Source organism: Pantherophis guttatus, chromosome 3 (genome assembly GCF_059756535.1).
Source record: "Pantherophis guttatus breed Tessera chromosome 3, ASM5975653v1, whole genome shotgun sequence".
Lineage (NCBI taxonomy): Eukaryota > Metazoa > Chordata > Lepidosauria > Squamata > Colubridae > Pantherophis > Pantherophis guttatus.
The window spans coordinates 129,373,178-129,395,093 of record NC_142065.1 but is presented as its reverse complement, the minus strand read 5'-3'; the positions used below and the strand labels follow the sequence as shown (position 1 = coordinate 129,395,093).

The 21,916-nt window shown below is 35.1% G+C and overlaps 1 protein-coding gene across 21 annotated transcripts in view; it reads left to right on the top strand.

Moving 5' to 3' along the window:
* Positions 1–21,916, top strand: part of CTNND2 (catenin delta 2) — a 479,927-nt gene that overhangs the window by 135,512 nt on the left and 322,499 nt on the right. For all 21 annotated transcript variants that reach the window (XR_015733589.1, XR_015733588.1, XR_015733587.1 and 18 more), the window contains one exon: positions 5,730–5,842. Coding sequence is in view for 16 of the 21 variants with exons in the window: in XM_034411885.3 (XP_034267776.1) it covers positions 5,730–5,842 (113 nt within the window). In the remaining 5 variants the exon portion in view is untranslated. The remainder of the gene's footprint in view (positions 1–5,729; positions 5,843–21,916) is intronic.

The window sequence follows — 21,916 nt, the reverse complement described above, 5'->3', positions numbered from 1 at the left end:
ATTTAAGAAAATATCTGTCAAATATATTTTTAGACCTCTTTGAATGTTATAGAATGAATTTGTTCTTGAAACCATATCTGGATGTAATTGCCAGAACCATGCTCTCTGATGGTAGCAATCAGATCAGCAATTTTCTTGTAGTATAAGGGAACAACTAGTTATTGATTCTTTCTCCCTCCACTAAATGTTCTGATCTCACACTGTTGCTTTCTGCTTCAGATCTAGATTTCTCATCCTAATATAAGTAGCTTTTTTCTGTGATTCTCTTCCATTACTTCTTCTTTGGTCTTATTCACACACACCATTGGTCCCTTGTTCTTTTCCCTTTTATCTCCACTACTGTGTTTTTTTCATATTTCACATACCTAGTGTAAATTCTCTTTTCTCTATAGCAATACAGCTTCCTAATCTTTTTGATAGTTAAGAGTCTGTCAAATGCAACTTCTAGCCTTTCAGATATCATCAGTTTTGCCAAGTACAAACTGTTGAATGTTTACTGTTCTTTATTGATCTGTTACCCTCATGGGAAATAATTATTAGAACTAATACTGCAAAACAAGACAACATCTTATTGATTTCATTTTAAATTAGTGAGTGTTATATTTGGGATTTATCATACTCAAGGGAATGATCATACCCAAGAGACATAATGGACTGACTTCCTTTTAACTGTTATATGTCCTGCTGTTATTTAAATATGGTCAAAGCAAATTTATAAAGATATTTGTTACTCTTACAAAAAAAGGCACGGTGGCTCAGTGACTTAATGATGCTGGAGATGGTCTTTGCTCTGCGGTTTGAGTCCTAGCATTGATGTCACTCAACTCAGCTTTTGCCCACCAAGCAGTTCAATAGCATGTGATATGTAAGTAGATAAATAGGTACCACTTCAGTGGGGAGACAAGCCTGCACTTTGTGCAGTCAGTTAATATCCTGCTGGTTCTGAACCTTTTTGGTTGTGACACCTGTTTGCAAGGTGGCTTCAGTAGAGGGACAGGGCCATAGATGCTGCTGCAGGAAAATGGCTCATCTTTCTTTCTGGTGCACAGCTAGGTTGCCCACCTGTGGTGCACCTTGGGAAACATGCGAACATGAACCAAACAGGGCTAGCAATCTTAGGGAAACAAACTGCTACTCTGAATTAGCGTTGTAGTCTCTTGGCTAATGTAACATCACCATACATTAAATAAATTAAAAACTCTTGCAAAAAATATGTTTGTCCTTATTTTGAATGGTTTTTGCCCAGATTCAGTACTTCTGCTCTATTTTTTTAATGAAGGATTAATTAAAATGATAGAATGCTAGTTTATGATATATCAGTTCACAAAGTGATAATGTGACAGTGTGTGTTCTTTAACAGAAGTCTTTTGATTTATTCTGCCTCTCCATACTTCCTCTATGTACAGCAAAAACTTTATGAAAATAATTTGGTAATAGAACTAGGATTGTGAAGCAGTTTCTTAATTTGAATTAGCTAGATTTAAATGCATTTATGGAATATGAATATAGATGTGTCATATTACGATCTATGTGAGAGAACCTTGTAATTTAATAAAAAACAGTTCACTTGTTAGAAAGGAAAGCTAACTTAGATTTTTTTTTCCTCTTTTACAATCAACTATGGGATCAAATCATACAAGAATGTCAACAAATAAACATTCACCCACATTTTCATTAATTAAACAAATAAAGGTTGTTGATGGCGGTTTTGGATTAGGGAATAAATTAAAACATTCCAAACATTCCAACTAACTGACTGTTCTAGCCACATGGCATCACTATAGCACACAAACCAATTAAAGCCCTCCAAAACATCCCAAATGGAGGATGAAAGGTTGCAAGTCTTCAGAATCATAAAGAAAGGTACAGGAGGAGATAGGAAAAGATGGAGGAGGAAAGCGAAAATCAACTCAAAGATACATGGCAAACACTAATTTGCAAAAGTTTCTCAACATAACAAACTAGGGCATACAAAACCTTTGCTAGACAATTCTTGAATACAGCTCATCTGCCTGGAATCCACAGTGTCAGTGCACAACATACGTACAATGAGATTGGTTGTATATCAGACATTAATACAACTGAGCAGGTCTCAAGGTATTTCACGAGAAGATTATTCCACTCCTCTGCTCACAACAGAATACCTTCTACCACCAGGCTTGAAATTTTGGGCTTAGACAACTTAGAACTATGCCGCCTTCGGTCTTACCTAAGCATAGTACATAAAATTATCTGCTACAACGTCCTACCTGTCAATGACTACTTGAACCGCAATAATATACGAGCACACAATAGATACAAACTTAAGGTAAACCGCTCCAAACTCGATTGCAGAAAATACCACTTCAGCAACAGAGTGGTCAATGCCTGGAATGCATTACCTGACTCTGTGGTTACATCCCCAAACCCCCATAACTTTAACTGTCTACTGTTGACCTCACCCCATTCCTAAGAGGCCTGAAAGGGGCATGCATAAGCGCACCAACGTGCCTACCATCCCTGTCCTACTGTCCCCATTTATTTGTATTCATTTCCTGTATTTATAATCATGTTTATACTTATGCCTGTTATCTTATACATGTTTGACAAACTAAAATAAATAAAAATAAAAATAAATAACAACACCCACTGTCAATAGGGCCAGGGTCATTAGCATGATGTGAGTGGGTATAAAAATTAATTGGATTGAATAAAATAAAATTTTAAAAAAATAAAAGTAACCCCACCTTGATTCTTTTTTGTATATGATGAGGTTATGAGAAGCTTTGCCAGATTTTCAAGATTATGTTGTTATACCCTCAGTAATACAGTAATATTCCTGGAATCATTGCTGGCCTTGTTTTCTAACCTTGCCTACCTCAAAAGGCTGACCTCATAGTTGTAACTTGCCTTGAGTCTTTACCTAACTCAACATATACAGTACATTCCATAAATAACAAGAAACAATGCCTTTTGTTTAAAACGTTTTGCTACATTTTAAGAAATGAGATAGATGTAGAATTAAAATGAAGTGATAAAAATAAGAGAATGGATTCTTAGAGAGGATTTGTACTGTGTGAAAGATCTGGCCTATTAAAATAAAATGAGCTACAATCATTCAACACAGAAATTTATCATTTTGTTAGAATTTTGATTCAGTGATAACTCATTTTAGCTGATCAGCACACAGTGATGGAAGAAGGAAGGAAGTCTATTTACATAGTTGTTTTTTGGAAATTTTATCAGATTGTTTTGGGGGTGATGATGATAATGATTACCATTGCTCATTGACTTGCCTTTCTACATCAAAAAAATGCTGCTCTTTCTGAACAATTCTTCTATTACTTCTAGCTATAGACCATGACATTGACCTCTTGTGCCATTTGTCAGTTCCTACATGTTTTTAGAGAAATTATTTTGAGAACATAACTACAATTAATAGAGTAATATGAATATAGTTCATAGAATAATATCTGCAGTACTGCTAATATAAGATTTTTTTCATTTTACAGACATATGCAATATATTTTATTTCACTTTGTTTATGAACAAGATTTGTTCACAAGCCATTTCTCTGAAATGATATTGGGTTCCTTTCAACTCTGCTATTCTGTTAAGACAAGAGAGAATGAACCCTTAAACCTTTTGTTTATTGTATATAAAAGTCCTGCAGGATAGATAAGAAGGGGAAACCAGCTGAAGTTTTCAGTTTTAGACTGAAATTAACGGAAGTATTTTAACAGAAAAGGTGCTGCCATTTCTTCACCTGATTAACTTGATTCATCTGGAAATTCATATGGATGATCTCCAATATAAATGATTCCAAAGAGGATGATAAAATAAGCTTAATAAGTAGAATTTTAAAACAAAATCATCAATAAAAAGCCAATGTATACATCAATGAGCTGAGCATTTTTATTTTCAAAATATAGTTGAAAAATGAGTAGAGTTCATCACTATTAAAATATTTAGTATGTTGTAATATTGTTTCCTTGATTTTTCTTGATTCATAATTTATTTATTAAGTTTATGTGCCTCCCATCTCACTATCGAATGACATAAAATTAGATTATACGTTAAAACATTTATAAATACTAAAGGCCTAAGAGCTACTTCTGTTAAAATGTGGTTTTAACCCTTTAGTAGATCCTAAAAACTTATTTTTAAAGAAATTTCCTTTAATGTAACATATAGTTTTTTAAAATATATGTGACTTGCTTTACGTATTCTGATGTTCCTTGTTTTCCTATTTCTAATTATTCCCAGCAGGCAAGAGGGGCTACTATTCCATTGTAGTTATGTTTCTAGGCTTTTTTTTTTCTTACAATTGTTGTGACATCATTTTGATACTCCTTTATTGTAATAGTTTTTTTCTTCATTGCATTGTTGTCTGGTTCCTACAAATTTGCCTAGATGCAACATTATTATGCTAAAAACAAGATATAATTTGCATAAAACTTTCATTATCAAAAGAATTTTAGGAACAAAGTCAATGAAGCATGGCTTGCTGCAACTGAATTAAATTTCATGAGTTTCTTAATGATGAACAAGAGAGAATACATAAAAAAAATAACGAAACTTTCTAATAATTGCGACAAAGCAAAGAAGTAGTTCCTGGATATTTTTTCATCCACCCAAAACAAAATATTATTTTTAGTTTCTGTACTTTTTATTGCTGCAACAGTTGTTGTAGGATATACTAAGAGATACGATCGTATACTGGTCAGAATTTTAAATATTTCTGAATTAATTATGTTAACATAAATTATTAACTGTTTTGGATAGCTAGTTATAAAAATACAGCTGGTGTATTTTTCTATCTTTATATTGCATGCATGTGTATATGTGTGTATTATTATATATCACTCTTGTATTCAGATATATTCATATAGATATTTAGACTTAGACTAAAGATATATTCATATAGATATTTAGACTTAGAATAACTTTGTCACTTTAAATGTACACTAATTGGCATACATTAAAATGAAATTTTGTTGCATGCAGTTCTCAAAGGGTCACCACCTCCAATATACATTACATGAACATGACAAATAAATAAATAAATAAATATTATACATATATCCACGTATACGACACAGGAAAACAACACAGTTTAGTTCAGATGTATGCATGTACATGGCGAGACAAACAAATCTTGTGAGTCAGGTAGTCCTGCTAAAAATACCTCGAATCCTTCTTCCAGAGGGGAGCAACAGAAACAGACATTTATGTGTACGTGTAAGAGAGCATGAGCTGTAAAATAAGTGAAAGTATTGAATGTGTGTATTGGAAGTGTGATATACTGAATTAATCCAAATTTCTGGGTTTGTATTAACCAGAAACTAATAGTCTACTGGGCCTACAAAAACATGCTAGGCTGAAATGTGTTTGACTAGCCGATGTGAAATGAACTCAGCGAACATAAATTAGCAATTCTGGAATGAGAAAAAGGATAATGAAATGTATTGTAATTCTAATAGGAATGAAACATAAATCTTTCTTTTTTATCAAAACTTATCCAGCTCTTCTCTGAACAAAAACCATAGCCATTTGGAATATAACAGATATAATGATATAATACAATACAATAATATTTTATTATTTATGTAATGAATAATATCACATTTTAATAATAAATATATACATTGGGGTTGATAGATAAAAGCTTCAGAAAGCTTTTTAATAAGGTTGGTTGCTATTAACTAACATTTCAACTGATCATAAACCTTTGTATTTTTATCTTTCAGGAGTTACAGTTTGAAAGGCTTACACGAGAACTTGAGGCTGAACGTCAGATTGTCGCCAGCCAGCTGGAGAGATGTAAACTTGGATCTGAGACTGGAAGCATGAACAGCATTAGGTACTTAATTAGAATGGTTTTATTATTTTTGCATAATAAATTCAAATTGATAATTGATTGTATTGATCATCCCCTTGTGTATTAGAAGGTGTCTAATATAGCAGTCAGAGCAAAATTATTTTTAAGTTACATTATGTGTGTTACCTAATAATGAATTTGAGCAAAAACTGATAGCAAAAGCACGCACTGTGAAAACTGGGGAGGTGATGAAATAGCATGACATATAAATCAGTTAAATTTAGTTCTTTAAAAAAAAAGAATGGGCAAAAATCAATGTGAGAAATAAATTCAGTTCTGTAGAATTTAAAAATGCAGAGTGCTGCAGGTCATTTGCTGCCATACAAATATAATAACATTTTGTTCATTTTTCAGTTTGATCATTTTAATCAAGGAAATATTTGCCTTAAAATACCTGCACCTTTGTTTTGATTTTTTTTCCTGATATTTTTGCTAGAGAATTGTCAACCTTAAAATGAGTATTGTGATTATTTATTTATTTATTTATTTATTTATTAAATTTATATACCGCCCTATTCCTAAGGGACTCAGGGCGGTGAACAGCGAACGATAAAAATACATGTAATACAAACGTTAATAAAAAATCAATTAAAATATACTAAACACTCTGGTCCTAGATAATTCAAGACATCCCAGTTTAAAATAAAATCAAAAAGCAATATAAAGGGAAAGTTAGGCCAGGCCGGCCTGCTGAAACAGGAATGTTTTGAGGGCACGGCGGAAAGTGCGCAGATCCGGAATCTTCTGTATCTCTGGGGGGGCGCTCGTTCCAGATGGTGGAATTCTACTTATTTGATTTTTAAAGATGTAACTTATCTAGAGAAATACAGGTAGTCCTCAACTTACAACAGTTCATTTAGTGACCATTCGAAGTTACAACAGCACTGGAAAAAATGATTTATGACTGTTTTTCACACTTACAACCGTTGCAGCATCCCCATGGTCACATGATCCATATTCAGACACTTGGCAACTGATTCATATTTGTGACAGCCGCAGTGTCCCAGGGTCACGTGATCCCTTTGTGCAACCTTCTGACAAGCAAAGTCAATGGAGAAGCCAGTTTCACTTAAACAACCATGTTATTAACTTAACAACCTCAGTGATTCACTTAACAACTGTGGCAAGGTCATAAAATGGGGCAAAACTTGCTTAAAAATGTCTCACTTAGCAACAAAAAAATTGAGCTCAATTGTGGTCGTAAGTCAAGGACTACCTATATGCATAAACTAATGAATTTGTGTTGGTTTCTTAGACTGCTTTTTTAGTGCATGCACAGTTGGAAGTTCTTAGTTTAGCTTAGGTAACCCCATAAAAGCTAAGCAGAAATGGGCCTGGGAGTCTCTCAAGAATGCCCATCACTGGCATTCAATATACAATATACATCTCAAAATAGGTAATGACAAATTACATCTGGAGTGACTTCAAGAAAACTACATGCATGTAAACCCTAGAAGTCATGCTATGCAAGCCTATCCTTGTCTAGCCCAAGATAGAAAAATAGAATGATTATATGAAGTAGTTTTGTAAAAAAAAATTACACATTGAAATTAAAAAAATAAAATAAAATATTAAAAAATAGTTTGGTCTAGTGGTTAAGGCATCAGCTTAGAAAGCGGGAGATCATCAGTTGAAATCCTGCCTTAGCCAAGAAAAGCCAGCTGGGTGACTTTGGGCCAGTCCTGTATCTTAGCCCAATCCACCTCGCAGGTTGTTGTTATGGGGAAAACAGAAGACGGAAAGTTGTATTGGATATGTTCCACTTTTGAGTTATATGTAAAAATAATAAAGGTGAGATACAAATAAATAAATTAATATAATATAATATTAGTAAGCAGCTTTCAGAGAAGTAGTCCTTTACTGGGTTGTGGTAAATCAAAGTTGAAAATAATTTAGAAAGGGGTTTAAATTCCTAGTTGTTGAAATAAACTTATAGAAATTTGAAAGACCTGAAAAATAAAGTGAAATAATTGCTACTAAGAAAGAGATTCCAAGATAAAACCACTTGCTTTTAATAAATCATCAAATATATGTGTTAAGTGTTTTTGATTACATTAAAACATGGAGAGATTTATATTTTTTCCAAATCTGTGCATCTTATCTCAAGATGTATTCATATCCTCATTATCTCTAAAATAGATTTGGCAAAGCACTCTTCTTGGAGGTTTTCTTTAAAGACTATCTGGAAGCTGCATTTGATACAAAATGCAGTAGCCCCTCCATTGCAAGAACAGCAGTTTGCTCTATGTGGGTTACTAGTGAGCTTTCAAGTACAATGCAGAATACCTATATATCTTGGTGCTTGGCATCTGCAGGACCATCTCTTTCTGGTAGAACCCACCTCCTACACATTCCAAATTAGAATACTGATTATTCCATCTTGAGATTTGGAGTCCTTGAGTTCATTGAAACAATAAAAAAGGGTCAGTTTTCATTGTACCCAAGATATAAATCTGTAACTTAGTGTATATATATGATGCTGTATGTATGTTCACTTGAAAATATGACTGAACAAAATATCACCTGAACAGATTTCATTGTAAAGGATTTAATTCACATGTAAAGCTCAGGATCCAATATTTCATGGATTTCTCTTATATTTATGTTCAACAAACAAAAGATGGGATTTTAAAATATCATGTTTAAGCAATGCATGTGATCCGACTCAAATGTAATACTGTACTGCTGTGTTGAATTTAATACATATTTGGTCCCACCCTCCCACACCCTTTCCATCCTTCTCTGGTAGGGTCATTTTTTAATTCAATGATCTAAATACAGAGGGTGTTACATTGGGCTTGCCTGTGCTAGTAGACTTTCAGATCCAAATGGATTGTTTGAAACCATTTCCCAGTCATGTTTGTCAGCTCTTAGTTTGCAATGTTTTGAAATACTATCTTTTTTTCCTTACATGCAGACGTTCCTAAGTGCTGGTTTTCAGTGGCAGTGCCTATGTTATGTTGTAGCCCTCCCAAAGAAGCCAGGTTTCATTTTCTGGAGATTTTTGAAAACTGAATTATTTCATAGGGCTTATGATGAATGATAGGGCACACTGGGTTCTTTGATTTAATTTACAATAGTCCCCATCTTATTCCATTCATTCAGTTATGGTGGTACTGAAAAATGGACTTAAAACTGGTCATTGAAGTTGCAGCTGTTGCAATTGGTCCTCAAAATTCTAGCCGATTACAGCATCCCTTTGATAATGTGATCATGATTTGGGCACTCAGGTACTTGGCTTGCAATTGTGACATTACAGTGAGTTGTGATGTGATTGCCATTTTCAATCTTCTCTGCCAGCTTCCCACAAGCAGAGTCAATGGCAAAGGCTGCAGGGAAGGCTGGGTGAGTTTCTCCTGCTGCTTTTTCTCCTGAGGAATCTGTTCCTGAATTCAAGATCCTACGGATTTCATACGACATAGCATCACCCACATTCCATTGTGTGCATCCTTCTGAAGCACTCTGCCATAGTGTGAGTTAATCTGTCCAAAGCCTCCATCAGCTCTCCCATAATCTCCACCAGCCCATCCATGTCTACTGGCCCAACCACTTAAAAAGAAGTAAAACCTTTCAGTCTCACAGCTGTAGGAGGAAGGAGAACTGATCAGCTAAAGATTTGTTCCCCAAACAGTAAACTTTGACTAATAAAACAATAACTGTGTTCACCCATTTTGTTAAATCATATGCTGTACTTGTATCAGATAAACCTTTGTTGGATAAATAAACCATGTTTTAAAAACCACACACCACATCAAAACCTCAATATTAGCTAGTTTCAGATATCATATTAAGCAATAACGTGGTACGTTTGAAAGAGGAAAATTCTCATTATTTGAAGATATAATCTGAATTTTGAAATACTTACAAATATGGCTTATATGAACTGAGAATTATATTATTATATTATAGTATTGAGGAGATACCAATTATATAGTTATTTATGTTCCTTTTTATGCATTTGTGAGTATTTAATAGATATGCAATAAGGCAAGATGTGACTAAGGTATTTCATAGCATATAGCATATTTTTAAAAGATTATAGTTTTCAACATGAGTATTAGCTTTGGGCAGAATATTACCTCTAACATTCATGGATATTTTAAAATGCATTATTTACAAGATAACAGATTTTTCCCTCTTTTAATGCCTTCTACTTTATATTTTACAATGGGTAGTAAATTAATAATAATAATAATAATAATAATAATAATAATAATAATAATAATAATAATAATAATAATAATAATTTTATTTCTATACCGCCCTTCTCCCAAAGGACTCAGGGCGGTGTACAGCCAATTTAAAAACACAAGACACAACAATGATTAAAAATTAAAATAATTAAATAGATTTGGCCGATTTAAAACCCCAAAAGTTTAAAATACCCCAATTTAAAATTATTATGTTGATAGCCCGGCCTGGCGGAACAACAGGGTCTTCAATGCGCAATTAAGAATATATATATATATATATATATATATATATATATATATATATATATATATATATCCATTCAACATGTATAAAAGCGCCATTTGATTTCCTTTTATGTGCTACTATGAAAATGTACAATGCTACAAAAGAATGTGCAATAGTAAGCAAGCTTAATACAGGAAACATCCACTCTAAATTCTACAGTTTTCCTAATATTCGTTTTTAAAAGTTGCCTTTAATTATTTGATTGAATGAGATTTGAAGTTATTTATCACAGAAAAGAATGGTGTTTTCAGCCGTGAGAAAGCCGTGAGAGGAGATGGACCCACCCTTAGAATTTAGGATACTTTGATAAATGTTTCATATATTCCACTGCAGCACATATTATACTGGTGTAAAAGAACACATCCTTAATCTCATATAATAATTTTATAGCATCTTTCACAGCAGTTAACTATTCAGACTCAGATTAATTACATAGTATCAGGCTGATTCAAACTGCTTTGTTTTATTGCAGACTTAGAATGGATCACAAGAGTATTGGGTTAAGTATCTCCTTTGACTGCTAGACTTATTTGACCGCTGAGTAGCTCTTTATCATTTTTTTAGTTTCAGTTAATGTTCTTGCATTCTTGAATTTGGAAGCATGTGAAATTCACAGTGAGATTGTATCAGGCACTTGGGAGAAGATGGACTCAGTGTCATGTCTTACTCATTTGTATGCTGCTACAACCCTACGCATAAAGAAAATCAGTTACCATGGGATTTGGTATTGGAGACGCTGAATCAGAACAAAGACGCTATAAAGCAATTACAAAGAGCTCTACTGAATGGTTTCAAGAGAGACTTGGTAGTGATTTTCCAGTTGAGGAAGGCTTGGAAATCATGAAGTATATTACTTTGTTACAAAAGAGAAAGAACAGAAAGTCATAATTTACTCACTTTAATGTCAAATGACTAGAAACCTGTATAAAAGAAATTTTACTGTAAACCCTAAACAAGAATTTGAATATTAATACATAAAACATGTTAATTATGATCAATTAAAAAACAAACCATTTTATACCTGGAGGCAAAGATATATAGCAGAATGACATTTAGTTTCCCAAAACATTAATACTTCATATAAATAGATCAGGAGTAACTATGAAGAATATGTAAAAAATTGAAGCACATGTGAGGGACAGAGCAGGGATAAAATCAAAAGGAAGTCTTTTTGCCAAATAGAAGTGTGGATGTTGACTTGAAATTCTAGTCACATTTATCCAAGTGTTTTTGTTTTTAATACAAAGAGGATCTGTTCCTTAGAAAACCTATAGGACTGTGCTGTACAGTTGGTACAGAATTTCTATATAATTTCCTTCAGATAGTAGGAAAACATTGAGGAGGCTAATGAAAAGTAAAATTACACTGCACTGAACTTTGATTTTATATTATGAATGATCAAAGTCAGTTTTAGACATTAATTCTGTCCCTATAATTTCTGAAACATAAATTACCAAAGAGGGTGTCTTTTGTATTTATAGCTGTACATTTAATAAAATAAGCAGCTGTACATTAATAAATGTAATAATACATTTAATAAAGTAAGGAGGATTACTTTCAGCTGCTAATATAAGGAAATTATGTTTTTTCAAATATTTTGTTTTGTTTTATAAATAATATTCTATCCTTTTTCAGAAACTGAAAGTTTCCAATTTTAACCCTCATAGCAACCTTATTAAGTTGATTAGAATGAGAAATAATGAGGACCTGCAAGGCCATCACATGAAAAATTGAGGACATTTGTTCATCTACTTCAGACAGCAGATTAAGCCATTTACTTTTCCTTCTTCCCACCCAGTTTGACAAATGCATGTTAAGACAAAGATTTGGTTTGTGCCTGTGTTTTTGAGAGAGTTTCTGTGCACATAGCTAACAGTTTCATGCTCTTAGTTTTTCTTCCCAAAAGTTATCAAGTTATCATTCCCTTTAGATGACCAAGAGGACAAATGAAGCAAGCATTTGTTCCAATGTGGAAACAAACCAGCTGTGTTCTTTAAGAATCCTGTGGTAGCTAAAACAAAATCAACTGTACTCTGCAATACTACTGATATTGTGCAAGCAGAGAGTCTGTGACTGCCTTTTAGCTAGTACAAAATCCTATTTAAATTCTTGGAAATTAAAATGCTATTGAAGATGAAAACTTTAATTTTCAGATTATGAAAAATCATTTGGATGATGACCGTTGTAAAAAGCAATATAGGTCATCCTCCGCTTATGACCAAAATTGGGCTGGAATCTTGGTTGTTAAGCAAAGGAGTCATTAAGTAGGATGTCATGTGTCCAATTTGCTTCACAATTGCAGCTCTCCGAGTTGCAGTTGTTAAGTGATCGTGTGGGTCATTAAGCAGAGCACTGGCAAGTGGCCTGGTCTTTATTCATATTCTCAATAGTCCAAAAATGCAGGTCATTTGTAATGAATGGAACTGAACGTAATTAAATGAACAAAATAAAGGAATTGCTGTGTTATCAAGTCACCCTTATTTTATAATCTTCTTTATTTCCTTTGGCAATAATTTATCTTTGAATGTTAAACATAATGTATGATGAGTATCATGTCATGTCATAAAATATGATTTTGTCATGGAGCGAACACATACGTTTCACAACTTGAAGACACAAATCCCTAGAAAGGATAGGGATAGAGGGAGGGGGCGAAAATTGCTGTAATCCTTTTTGTGAAGAACTTCTGGCAATATTTTGCATTGTAAAATCAATAATGGGTAATTATAACAGTCAAGATTTAATGACATAATGATATCTCTGAATTTGCTAGAGAAAAAAAGATTTACCATCTATGCTTCCATATAAGACCATCTGTGGATGAGCCAATTGTCAATTTTTTAACCAAAGTACTGGGAAAAATGTGTCACCAGCAGATAAGCTGACCCTCAAAATGTTTGTAAGCTTCAATTTTCACAATTGGTTTGAATAGGTTAATCCACAGATTATCCATCTTTCATACTATTTTGGTTAAAAATGTGTGAGTCAGCTTATCTGTGGATGGACTTATCTCCAAATACATATGTGATATACAGATACTTTTAAAAATACTTTTTTATTGAAAATATACCCATCCATATATAGCTAATCCAATTTTGGATGGATTTTGGCATCTTACTCTTGACTTTTTCATGAGTATATATGGTATCCTTCTTTGTATTCAATTATCTTGTATGTTGTAGGTCAGAGTTCCCCAACATTTCCGGCTTTGCGCACTGGTGAGGGGGGAGAGGGGATGGTTCTGCGCTAGTGGCTGGCAAGCATGTGCGTGCAGCTCCATTTACAGGAGCGGTCTGCATGCGTGCCTGCCACTCACTTAAATTGAGCATGCATGCTCGCTGGCCATTCTCATGGCCACTAGAGGGCCACAGCCCACAGGTTGGGGACCCCTATTGTAGATTTTTCTTCTGGAAGCTACTGGGTCTTAAGCTAATTTAAGATGTTTGTGGGGGGGGCTTTAGTTGATTTTTTGCTTTGGGGGTGCTATGTGGTTGGACTAGTTAAAATGTTGATTATTTCTGAGATGTTTTTGATGTATGGTATATTCTTTTCATAGCTTATGTTGTTGGGTTGTGCCATAGTGGAAGACTGGGTTGTTAGTATGTTAGTGGAACACTTGGTTAGTGTGGGTGGTTTTTCAATGGACTTGTGTTTATGATTTTCTGCCATTTCCTCTGCTGATGAGGATATCCAGGAGGGGTAGTATGCAGTGGTGGGATTCAGCCAGTTTGTACCACTTCGGGAGAACCGGTTGTTAACTTTCTGAGCAGTTTGGCAAACTGGTTGTTGAAAGAAATCATTAGGGCAGAGAACCGGCTGTTAAATTACTTGAATCCCACCACTGGTAGTATGTTGTTGTTTTCTTCTTTCCTTGTGAATTTTATTCCTTTGAAGATGTTGATTATTTTAGGTATCTAATTGTTCCATTTTTATCATGACAAATGTGTTGTCTAAATACAGTACCAGACATGAGGTAAATGTAAACACTAATTTAAATGATCTCTTTCCTGGTAGTAGCTTTCTTGCGCTGGTTAATATTCAGAGATCAGTGCTTCACAATCTTTGGGAAGATTGGTAATATTGAAATTAGGTGTTTTAATTTACTTCACCCAAGTAGTGCTAAAATAATTAAATCAACTCTTTTAAATTGGCTTTTTATGGATGAAGTAGTTAAATATACAGTCACAGATAATCTGCATTCTTTAAAAAAAATTGTATTCGGTCTATTCATATCTATTTAACTATTCATCAGGTTTTGGCTCAACTTGATTAATAGGAAGTAAAATATGAAACAGTACCTTGGAATTAATTGCTACAGGATTTGACAACAAGTATCAGTGTGCAAATTAATTCATGAAATCCTTCAGGAAAATACTTATTGTAAACTACTGGTGAAAACAATTGAAATATTGGAAGAAGTCATAGGATATCTACTCATAACAATACACGGTTGATAATTAATAGTTGTTTTGTGTTGAAGCATTTCTTATATCTATAATATTACTAAAATGTTTTTAAATAGGATGATGTTATTCTCCATATGATTATATGTAATGCTAATCTTTGTTCTGCTACTTTGGGAAAAGAGTTCCCATAGTCTAGTTTTACAGAAATATTTATATCTAGTATATCTTATCTATAAATAGTATTGTTCATAAGATTAAATAGTGCAACACTTACTATGGTGTACCTGACTCAAGATTTGAGTTCTATTGTTCTGAACCCATTCAATTAAATAGGATTAGATGGTAACAAATCTGTTTTGGATCACATATTAACGTGTATTGTGAAGATTTATGTATTTCCTTTTGATAAACTGTTCATAAATAGGTTTATAGTAGTTTTTCAAAAAAAATCCACAAAATTATCCATCTCCTTTTTCATCTGGTCAAAATAACCTTAATAAGATCTATTTTTTCCAGCTCCACCACTCCCAAAACAGCTCACTTTTGCCTTCTTTACCACTGATGTTTGTCGAACAGAGCTCACCTCTTCCAGGTCTGCTGCTGTCGTTTGTCTAACGGAAATGACTGCGTAGATGCTGTGGTATCTGTAACGTACATAGCAGTCACTTCTGTTGTAATTTCAACTGGTTGCTAAGTAACTGGTTGTAAGTCAAGGACTGCTTCTATTTGGGTTTTTTTTTCCTTAAAAATGAATTTTTAATTTATCATTATTACAAAAAGCTGTATTCTAAAATGTATATTTGAATAACCTTATCACATATCTTGCAAGAAATATGCTAGGTTTTCTTTAATTTCTACTCTTTTAAAATCTTTACTAAGCAAGATGAGTTGCTGAATATTCACCAAAAAAGATTGGTTAGTTAATATAAAAAGATAAGTAGCCACTTTGCTGTTGATGTTTATAGTGCAATTTCCTACACATCATTATTGAACTATAGCAGGAAGATACTTGCATTTGAAATTCTCTTTTGGTCCATTGCTTCCTCATGGAATATTTGTAAATGGCAGTGAAGCATTGTATGTGCTCATTGTGGTTTACTTTAGTGTTTGTGCATTGAAAGTTCCGTACAATATCAAGACAATACAAACACTTTTCATGCCGAGAATAAAAGTTTCTGGGACCCTGGCTCTCTGCAAAAGAGGATTGGTGCCTGAATCTGTGTGGTATTATAGCACCCAGAACAGTGGTGGATTGCCCCCGGTTCGCACCGGTTCTATAGAACCGGTAGTAAAACTGGCGGGAGGCTCCACCCACTGAATCTGATGTCATGAAAACACTGCACTTCTGCGCATGTGCAGAAGAGCGTGCGTGCGTGCGTGCGAGCAAAGGGAGTGCGCACACGCGGCCCCATTGCGAACCGGTAGTAAAGGTAAGTAGAACCGACTCCTGATCCAGAAGCATCCATTCTCGGAACAAAAAATATTTCCCAGCCAACTCTCCTCTCCCTTCCTCAAAGGCAAAGAAACAGAGAAACAAGAGAGGAAACAAATGTTTGCAACATAAGTGAGTCTTTGTGGCAAGAAGGGATGGAGAAGCATGAGGTATCTTAGTGGGTTGGGGAGGCCTTGAGGGCCTGTTCTATCACAAGGCCCCTCCTGGCCTTCCCCAACCTGAGATACCTCATGTGCACATTGGTATTCTTGAATTGTGAGCTCTTAGGAAAGTATCCCTTCCTTGTGTATTGCAAACAACTATTTCCAGTAGGAAGAACAGGACAAAACAAGTGGGGAAAAATAGTTTCCTTTGCTATATTTCCAGTCTGAATTAGACCATGGCAGGGTTCCTACAGGAGAGCACTTTTAAGAATTATAGAAAAGCAACTAATTTACCTCTGTTCTTAAATGCTAAAGCTGTTGCACATAAAAAACAGAAGAGCTCTGATCAACTATCAGAGCCATCATTTTGATAGATTTGAATACTATAGTCTGTGGATGCCCCATGAAATGCAAGCATGGGATCAACTGAGCCTGGTTTGTTTTTAGTCTTTTAAGTAGGCACAAACTACTAGCAAAAGTGGCATTTGATCACAAGGTAAGGAGGCATTGAGAAATGTTTCCCCTTTTGCATTTGAGCACCCAAGAAAGGACAGGAAAGACAAAGAAAAAGAAAAAAGAAGGGAAGAGGGGAAGAAAGCAAGGAAGCAAAAAGAAGGGAAGATGGGAAGGAAGCAGAAAGAATGAAGAAGGAGGGTGGGAGGGACGGAAGGAAGGAAGGAAGGAGATTATAATGAGAGAGAGTGAAGGTCTGAGGTAAATCCTGCTTTAGCACTTGATCACCAGCAGCCCTGCTGCCTTTCGCCATCGCCTTGGCCCACCTCCTGACCTCTCCTGATGGTCTCCCATACTATCACTGAGGATGTTTTGGTTACAAAGCCAGGTCTCCTCATAAGGAGAGGGAGTAGGCCTTCTTCTGACCCCATATACTTTGCCCTCCCACACACACGAGCAACTGGCCAAGGAGAGCGAGCACAGCAGCAGTGGGAGCTGGCCACACCCACCATGCCCACGCCCACCACGGCCCTCGAAGTCAACCACAATCCTGATGCGGCCCTCATTGAAATTGAGTTTGACACCCCTGGACTAACAGATGACCTGAGTGCTGCATATGTTGCTCTCAAACTTACAAAGTATGAGCCAAGGTTAGAAAAATTATCGGTCTCTAAAAGGTTTGCCATCACTGCTCTATAGTTTCTTTTATAATGAAGAACATAATCTCACTTCTGTCTTTCTGACCAATTAACATTCTGTTTAATCAGTAATAGCATTGATGTGATCTTTCTTTTATCCTTTGTTTTATTTTTTTTTGTTTAAAGAAAAAAGTCTCTGCCATTTATTAACTTAATTTCTAAGGTCTTAACTTTAGCTGTGGCATTACAATTGATACTGTTTAATGAAGTGAAGTATATAGATTGGTCAGTTATAAATGTTGGTTGGTTTTAGTTCATACAGTAATTCTTTTGGGGGGGGAAATCTTGGGATATCTAGCATCTGCTAATCCTGTTGTGGCATTTGATGATTTCAGATGAAGGATGGCAGCTTGTTACTAACAGTATGCTCTCATATGAAGGTTGGAAGATGTATCATCCTATTCTACATTCACTCATAGCTCATTTAATGCTGTATTTGTGCCAAGTAAGGTTAAGGAGCAACACGGTGATATGCAAAAAGATATAAAAGCAATCATTGTTGATAATGTTGCAGATGAAGATGAATAGTGTGACAAATAATGAGGAGGTGGCAATTTGCCTGAAATGATTATACAGAAATCTGGGCCCTTTGGGAAACAAGAGATTTAATACAGAAAATGGTTTATGGACAAGAACATAGCAATACCTGCATCTTTCTTGCTGGAAAGGTTGCAGTGCAGAGATAAGAGATAATGTTATTAATGGCCAGTGCATCTGAAAAATAGTTATGATGTCAAACATTGAGAAATATTGAATATGTTGCTCTAGTACAGTAATATTTTATAACTATTTTGAATGTATCATGCAAAATTCTATTAAATATGTTATTTACTACAGTATGTTTTTCCTGCCCAGTGACTATTTTGACAAAGAGGTTCCAATTAATAGCTATTACAATATATAAGACTACAGATGGAGTTTTGAAACTGGCTTCTTAAAGTGCACAATATTCTTTTAATATTAAAAGGGGTGCACTACTTTTAAGAGTGGCATATCATAAGCCATCCTCTGAAATCAGAAGCAAGAAACACAGAGGTGAAACTCAGACTAAGTTAAATCAATTAAATACATTTCTGTATAAAAATTATGTGTTAGTTTGAAAGCCATCTTTTCCCATGACATTGGACAACTATGTTTTTTTTTAAATTTACAGCTCAGCTAGAATGTAGCAGTGGTGCTATAGTTGGGAGGGGTGTTGTTTGCTTCGAGTTTTTCAGACATAGTTTCCAATCATGTTTCATTCATGCTTCCATTCCTGAGCTTCAAGTCCATAGGAAAAAATGCTAGGGCTTTATCTCTCTCTTGGTAGACCAGAGCAGGGTTGATACTGACAAATATTTGTCAGTTTCCTCTATTTATCTTGGAGTTCTTCCAAAAGGGCATCCTGAGCAGCTGGCTGATTTTTTTTCCCCCTCCTGCCCACAAACAGATTTTGTCATGAAAACTGGTTCTTTGGTGGTGCCCTCCCCAGATTCGAATGGGAACATCTAGGAATGCCCCAAAACAACCCTTGGATGACCATGGACCTACCTGGGAAGAGGAATCCGATGGTTGCAATTTGTGATAGGAGTGGCCACAGGATCAAATCTCCATCTTTTCCTTTCAGCTGTTTGTTTTTTTAAGAGTACCTTAGTTTTTAATTGCACCTTTTGAAGTTTCTTTTTTCACTTTGATTCTTATCTTTAACAGTTAATTGACTGATTAAATGCTGATTCATTTTAACCCCTTGCTGGATTTTAATGTGATTTTTGCTATAAGGATTTTGTAAGCTCTTAATTTTTAAAAGCTTTTATTTCTTTTAACTTCTTATTTTTTTTAACTTCTAATGGGATTCTCTCTTTTTTTCTATTCATTTTTTTATTGTTGGAAATAATATCTCAATTCTTTCTGCAGTTATTTTGTTATGGTATATCTTCTTCCCCTGTCTTTAAGAGGAACTGTTTATGTCTGAATACAACAGCCCAGCTACATGAGAGTTTTGGACTATATTAAATACATCAATTTAATGATAAAGCCCTTTGGGAAGCCTTTGAAAAAATGATTTCTAACCTACAATCGTAAATTGAAAAATAAAAAGCTTGATAAAATAAAATTGGTTTTAATCAACCCAAAAATGACACTCAGATTCAAGCAACAGCAATTAAATCAGACTTGCAACCAGATGGATTGGAGACTAAGTCTTTGCTGGCAGATTTGAAGGTGAAGGAAATGGTTTGAAAACTGAAAGCTTGTTGAAGAAGGCTGAAAGGAACAAGAATTCTAAAGACTGAGAAATAACAGAATCAATGAGTGATGGACTAAACTTTCTTAAGATAATTTATGGAGATTGGGGAATGGACTTATTATACCTAATCACAAAACAATTATCAAGAGAAGTCATTCCAATTTGTAAGAGGATTCTTTGAACACAAATGTTGCAGAGATATTCACAATAGAGATTTATGATCTTATGGAATGAGATGCAGTTAGTTCTTGGGGAAAATCCCAGTAAAAATTGTAAAGAAAAATTTATCATTAAGAATCAATTGAGGATATTTGATGTTGGATAGAGCAGAAATAATGATTGTGGTGGTTTATGTTAATCAGAAGCTCTTGTGGACTTTCTATGAGTTAAATATAGAAAATTGTTAGCAGAAGACTTTGAAGTTTAATTTTGTTGTTGGTTTTACTTGTTAACTATTTTTTTCATAAACTAGATAGATGTCAGGTCATATTGGATGGGTAAATAGAATTATAGAAGTTCATAATTTATGGGCCTGTTTTGCAAAGGGGGAACTATTATTCTTGAATTATATTTATCAGTATTCAACTAGGGCAGTCAGTCTCTGTGTATGTGTTTTATATACTCTTTAATGTCTTGTTTAGTTTTTGTATTTTTGGAGTTTGTAATTTAACGTGAATAAAATAAAAAAATTAATAAAAATATTCATCTATTTATCTTCAGTAGGGGACCAACAAGCTTATAAATTATTGTGCTACTGATTTTTTATTGTTGCTCTATGGTTTCTTCCCCTTTTGCATGGAGTGAGGATGTGGGACTTTAAGAAGGCAAAGCAACAACTTTGTTCCTAGTTCTCAGCTTTTGCTCAGAACTACCAATTACAAAACACAGCCAGCTTGTGCCATAAATTCAAAGTGTTTATTATGGTCATAAATTTGTTCTAAAGTAACAAACTTTCTGGAAACTCAAAGCTGTCTGTATTGGACAGACATAGTATTTCATTTTTGCAAAAGAGTCAAGAAAGACAATTCTAAATTCAGGAAGATCCGAGAATAGCCAATTTGCTGTTCAAGACAATCGAACACAGCATACAAGATGAGAGAGGTAGTAAATTATAACATTGTTCCCTACAAAGAATCAGCCAGAAAAACTCTCTTCTGTATAGCCTTGATTGAGAGAATCTCACTTCTTTCTCAGCTTGCCTTCCTCTTCTTAATTTGCAGTGTGCTGTTGGTTTTGGATCTTTGTTATGCTGTGGGTCAGCTCATGCTGTGAGTTAGCTGATTCAGGTGTGCTCTCTTCCCCTTATTGCTGGGATGCAGACTGAAACTCAATCTAGCCACACTCTTCAGATTCAAATCTGAAAATTCAGGCTGATCCCTAATAGTTTTTCAAGTCTGCAAAAGTGAAGCCCATAACAATCCATCTTCAATCTGATCCTTCAAGATTAAATATTTTAATTCAATACCAACTTTGATAAAGGCTTCTGGAATTGCCTAAGTTTTTCAAGGAATAAGGGTCAATCTAGGACCGTGATGGTGAACCTATGGCACGCATGCCACAGGTGGCACGCAGAGCCATATCTGTGGGCACATGAGTGTTGCCCTTGCTCAGTTCCAGCACACATGTGTGCGCCGACGAGCTGATTTTCAGGCCTTCCGGGCCCACGGGAAGTCAGGAAATGGGCCGTTTCCAGCCTCCAGAGGGCCTCCGGGGAGTGGGGAAAGCCGTTTTCACCCTCCCCAGGTTCCTAGAAAGCCTCTGGAGCCTGGGGAGGGTGAAAAATGGGCCTACCAGGCCCATTGCCATCGCGTGCCAAAAGGGGGAGCATGGGGGGTGGGGTGCATTGAATTATGGGTGTTGGCACATGCGCGCGCAACCCCCCCTCCACCCACTTTTGGCACGCGATGGCAAAAAGGTTAGCCATCACTGATCTAGGATGTCTAGTTGTGCATCTCTATTCCAGAACCTCAAGTGAAATGGCAGGAATCCAGCCATGTAATATCTATATCTACATGCGTAGAGACAGAGACTAAGCATCACATCCATATAAAGTGTTGCCCACACTAAAGATGATCTGAGTGGTGGGCTGTGCAGAGAGGCCCAGAGACAGTCCAACACATAGTGGCAGGGTATAAGATGCAGATAGGAATAGCATATACTAAACCAAGTAGTTTGTGTACATTGTGTACACAAACATGTG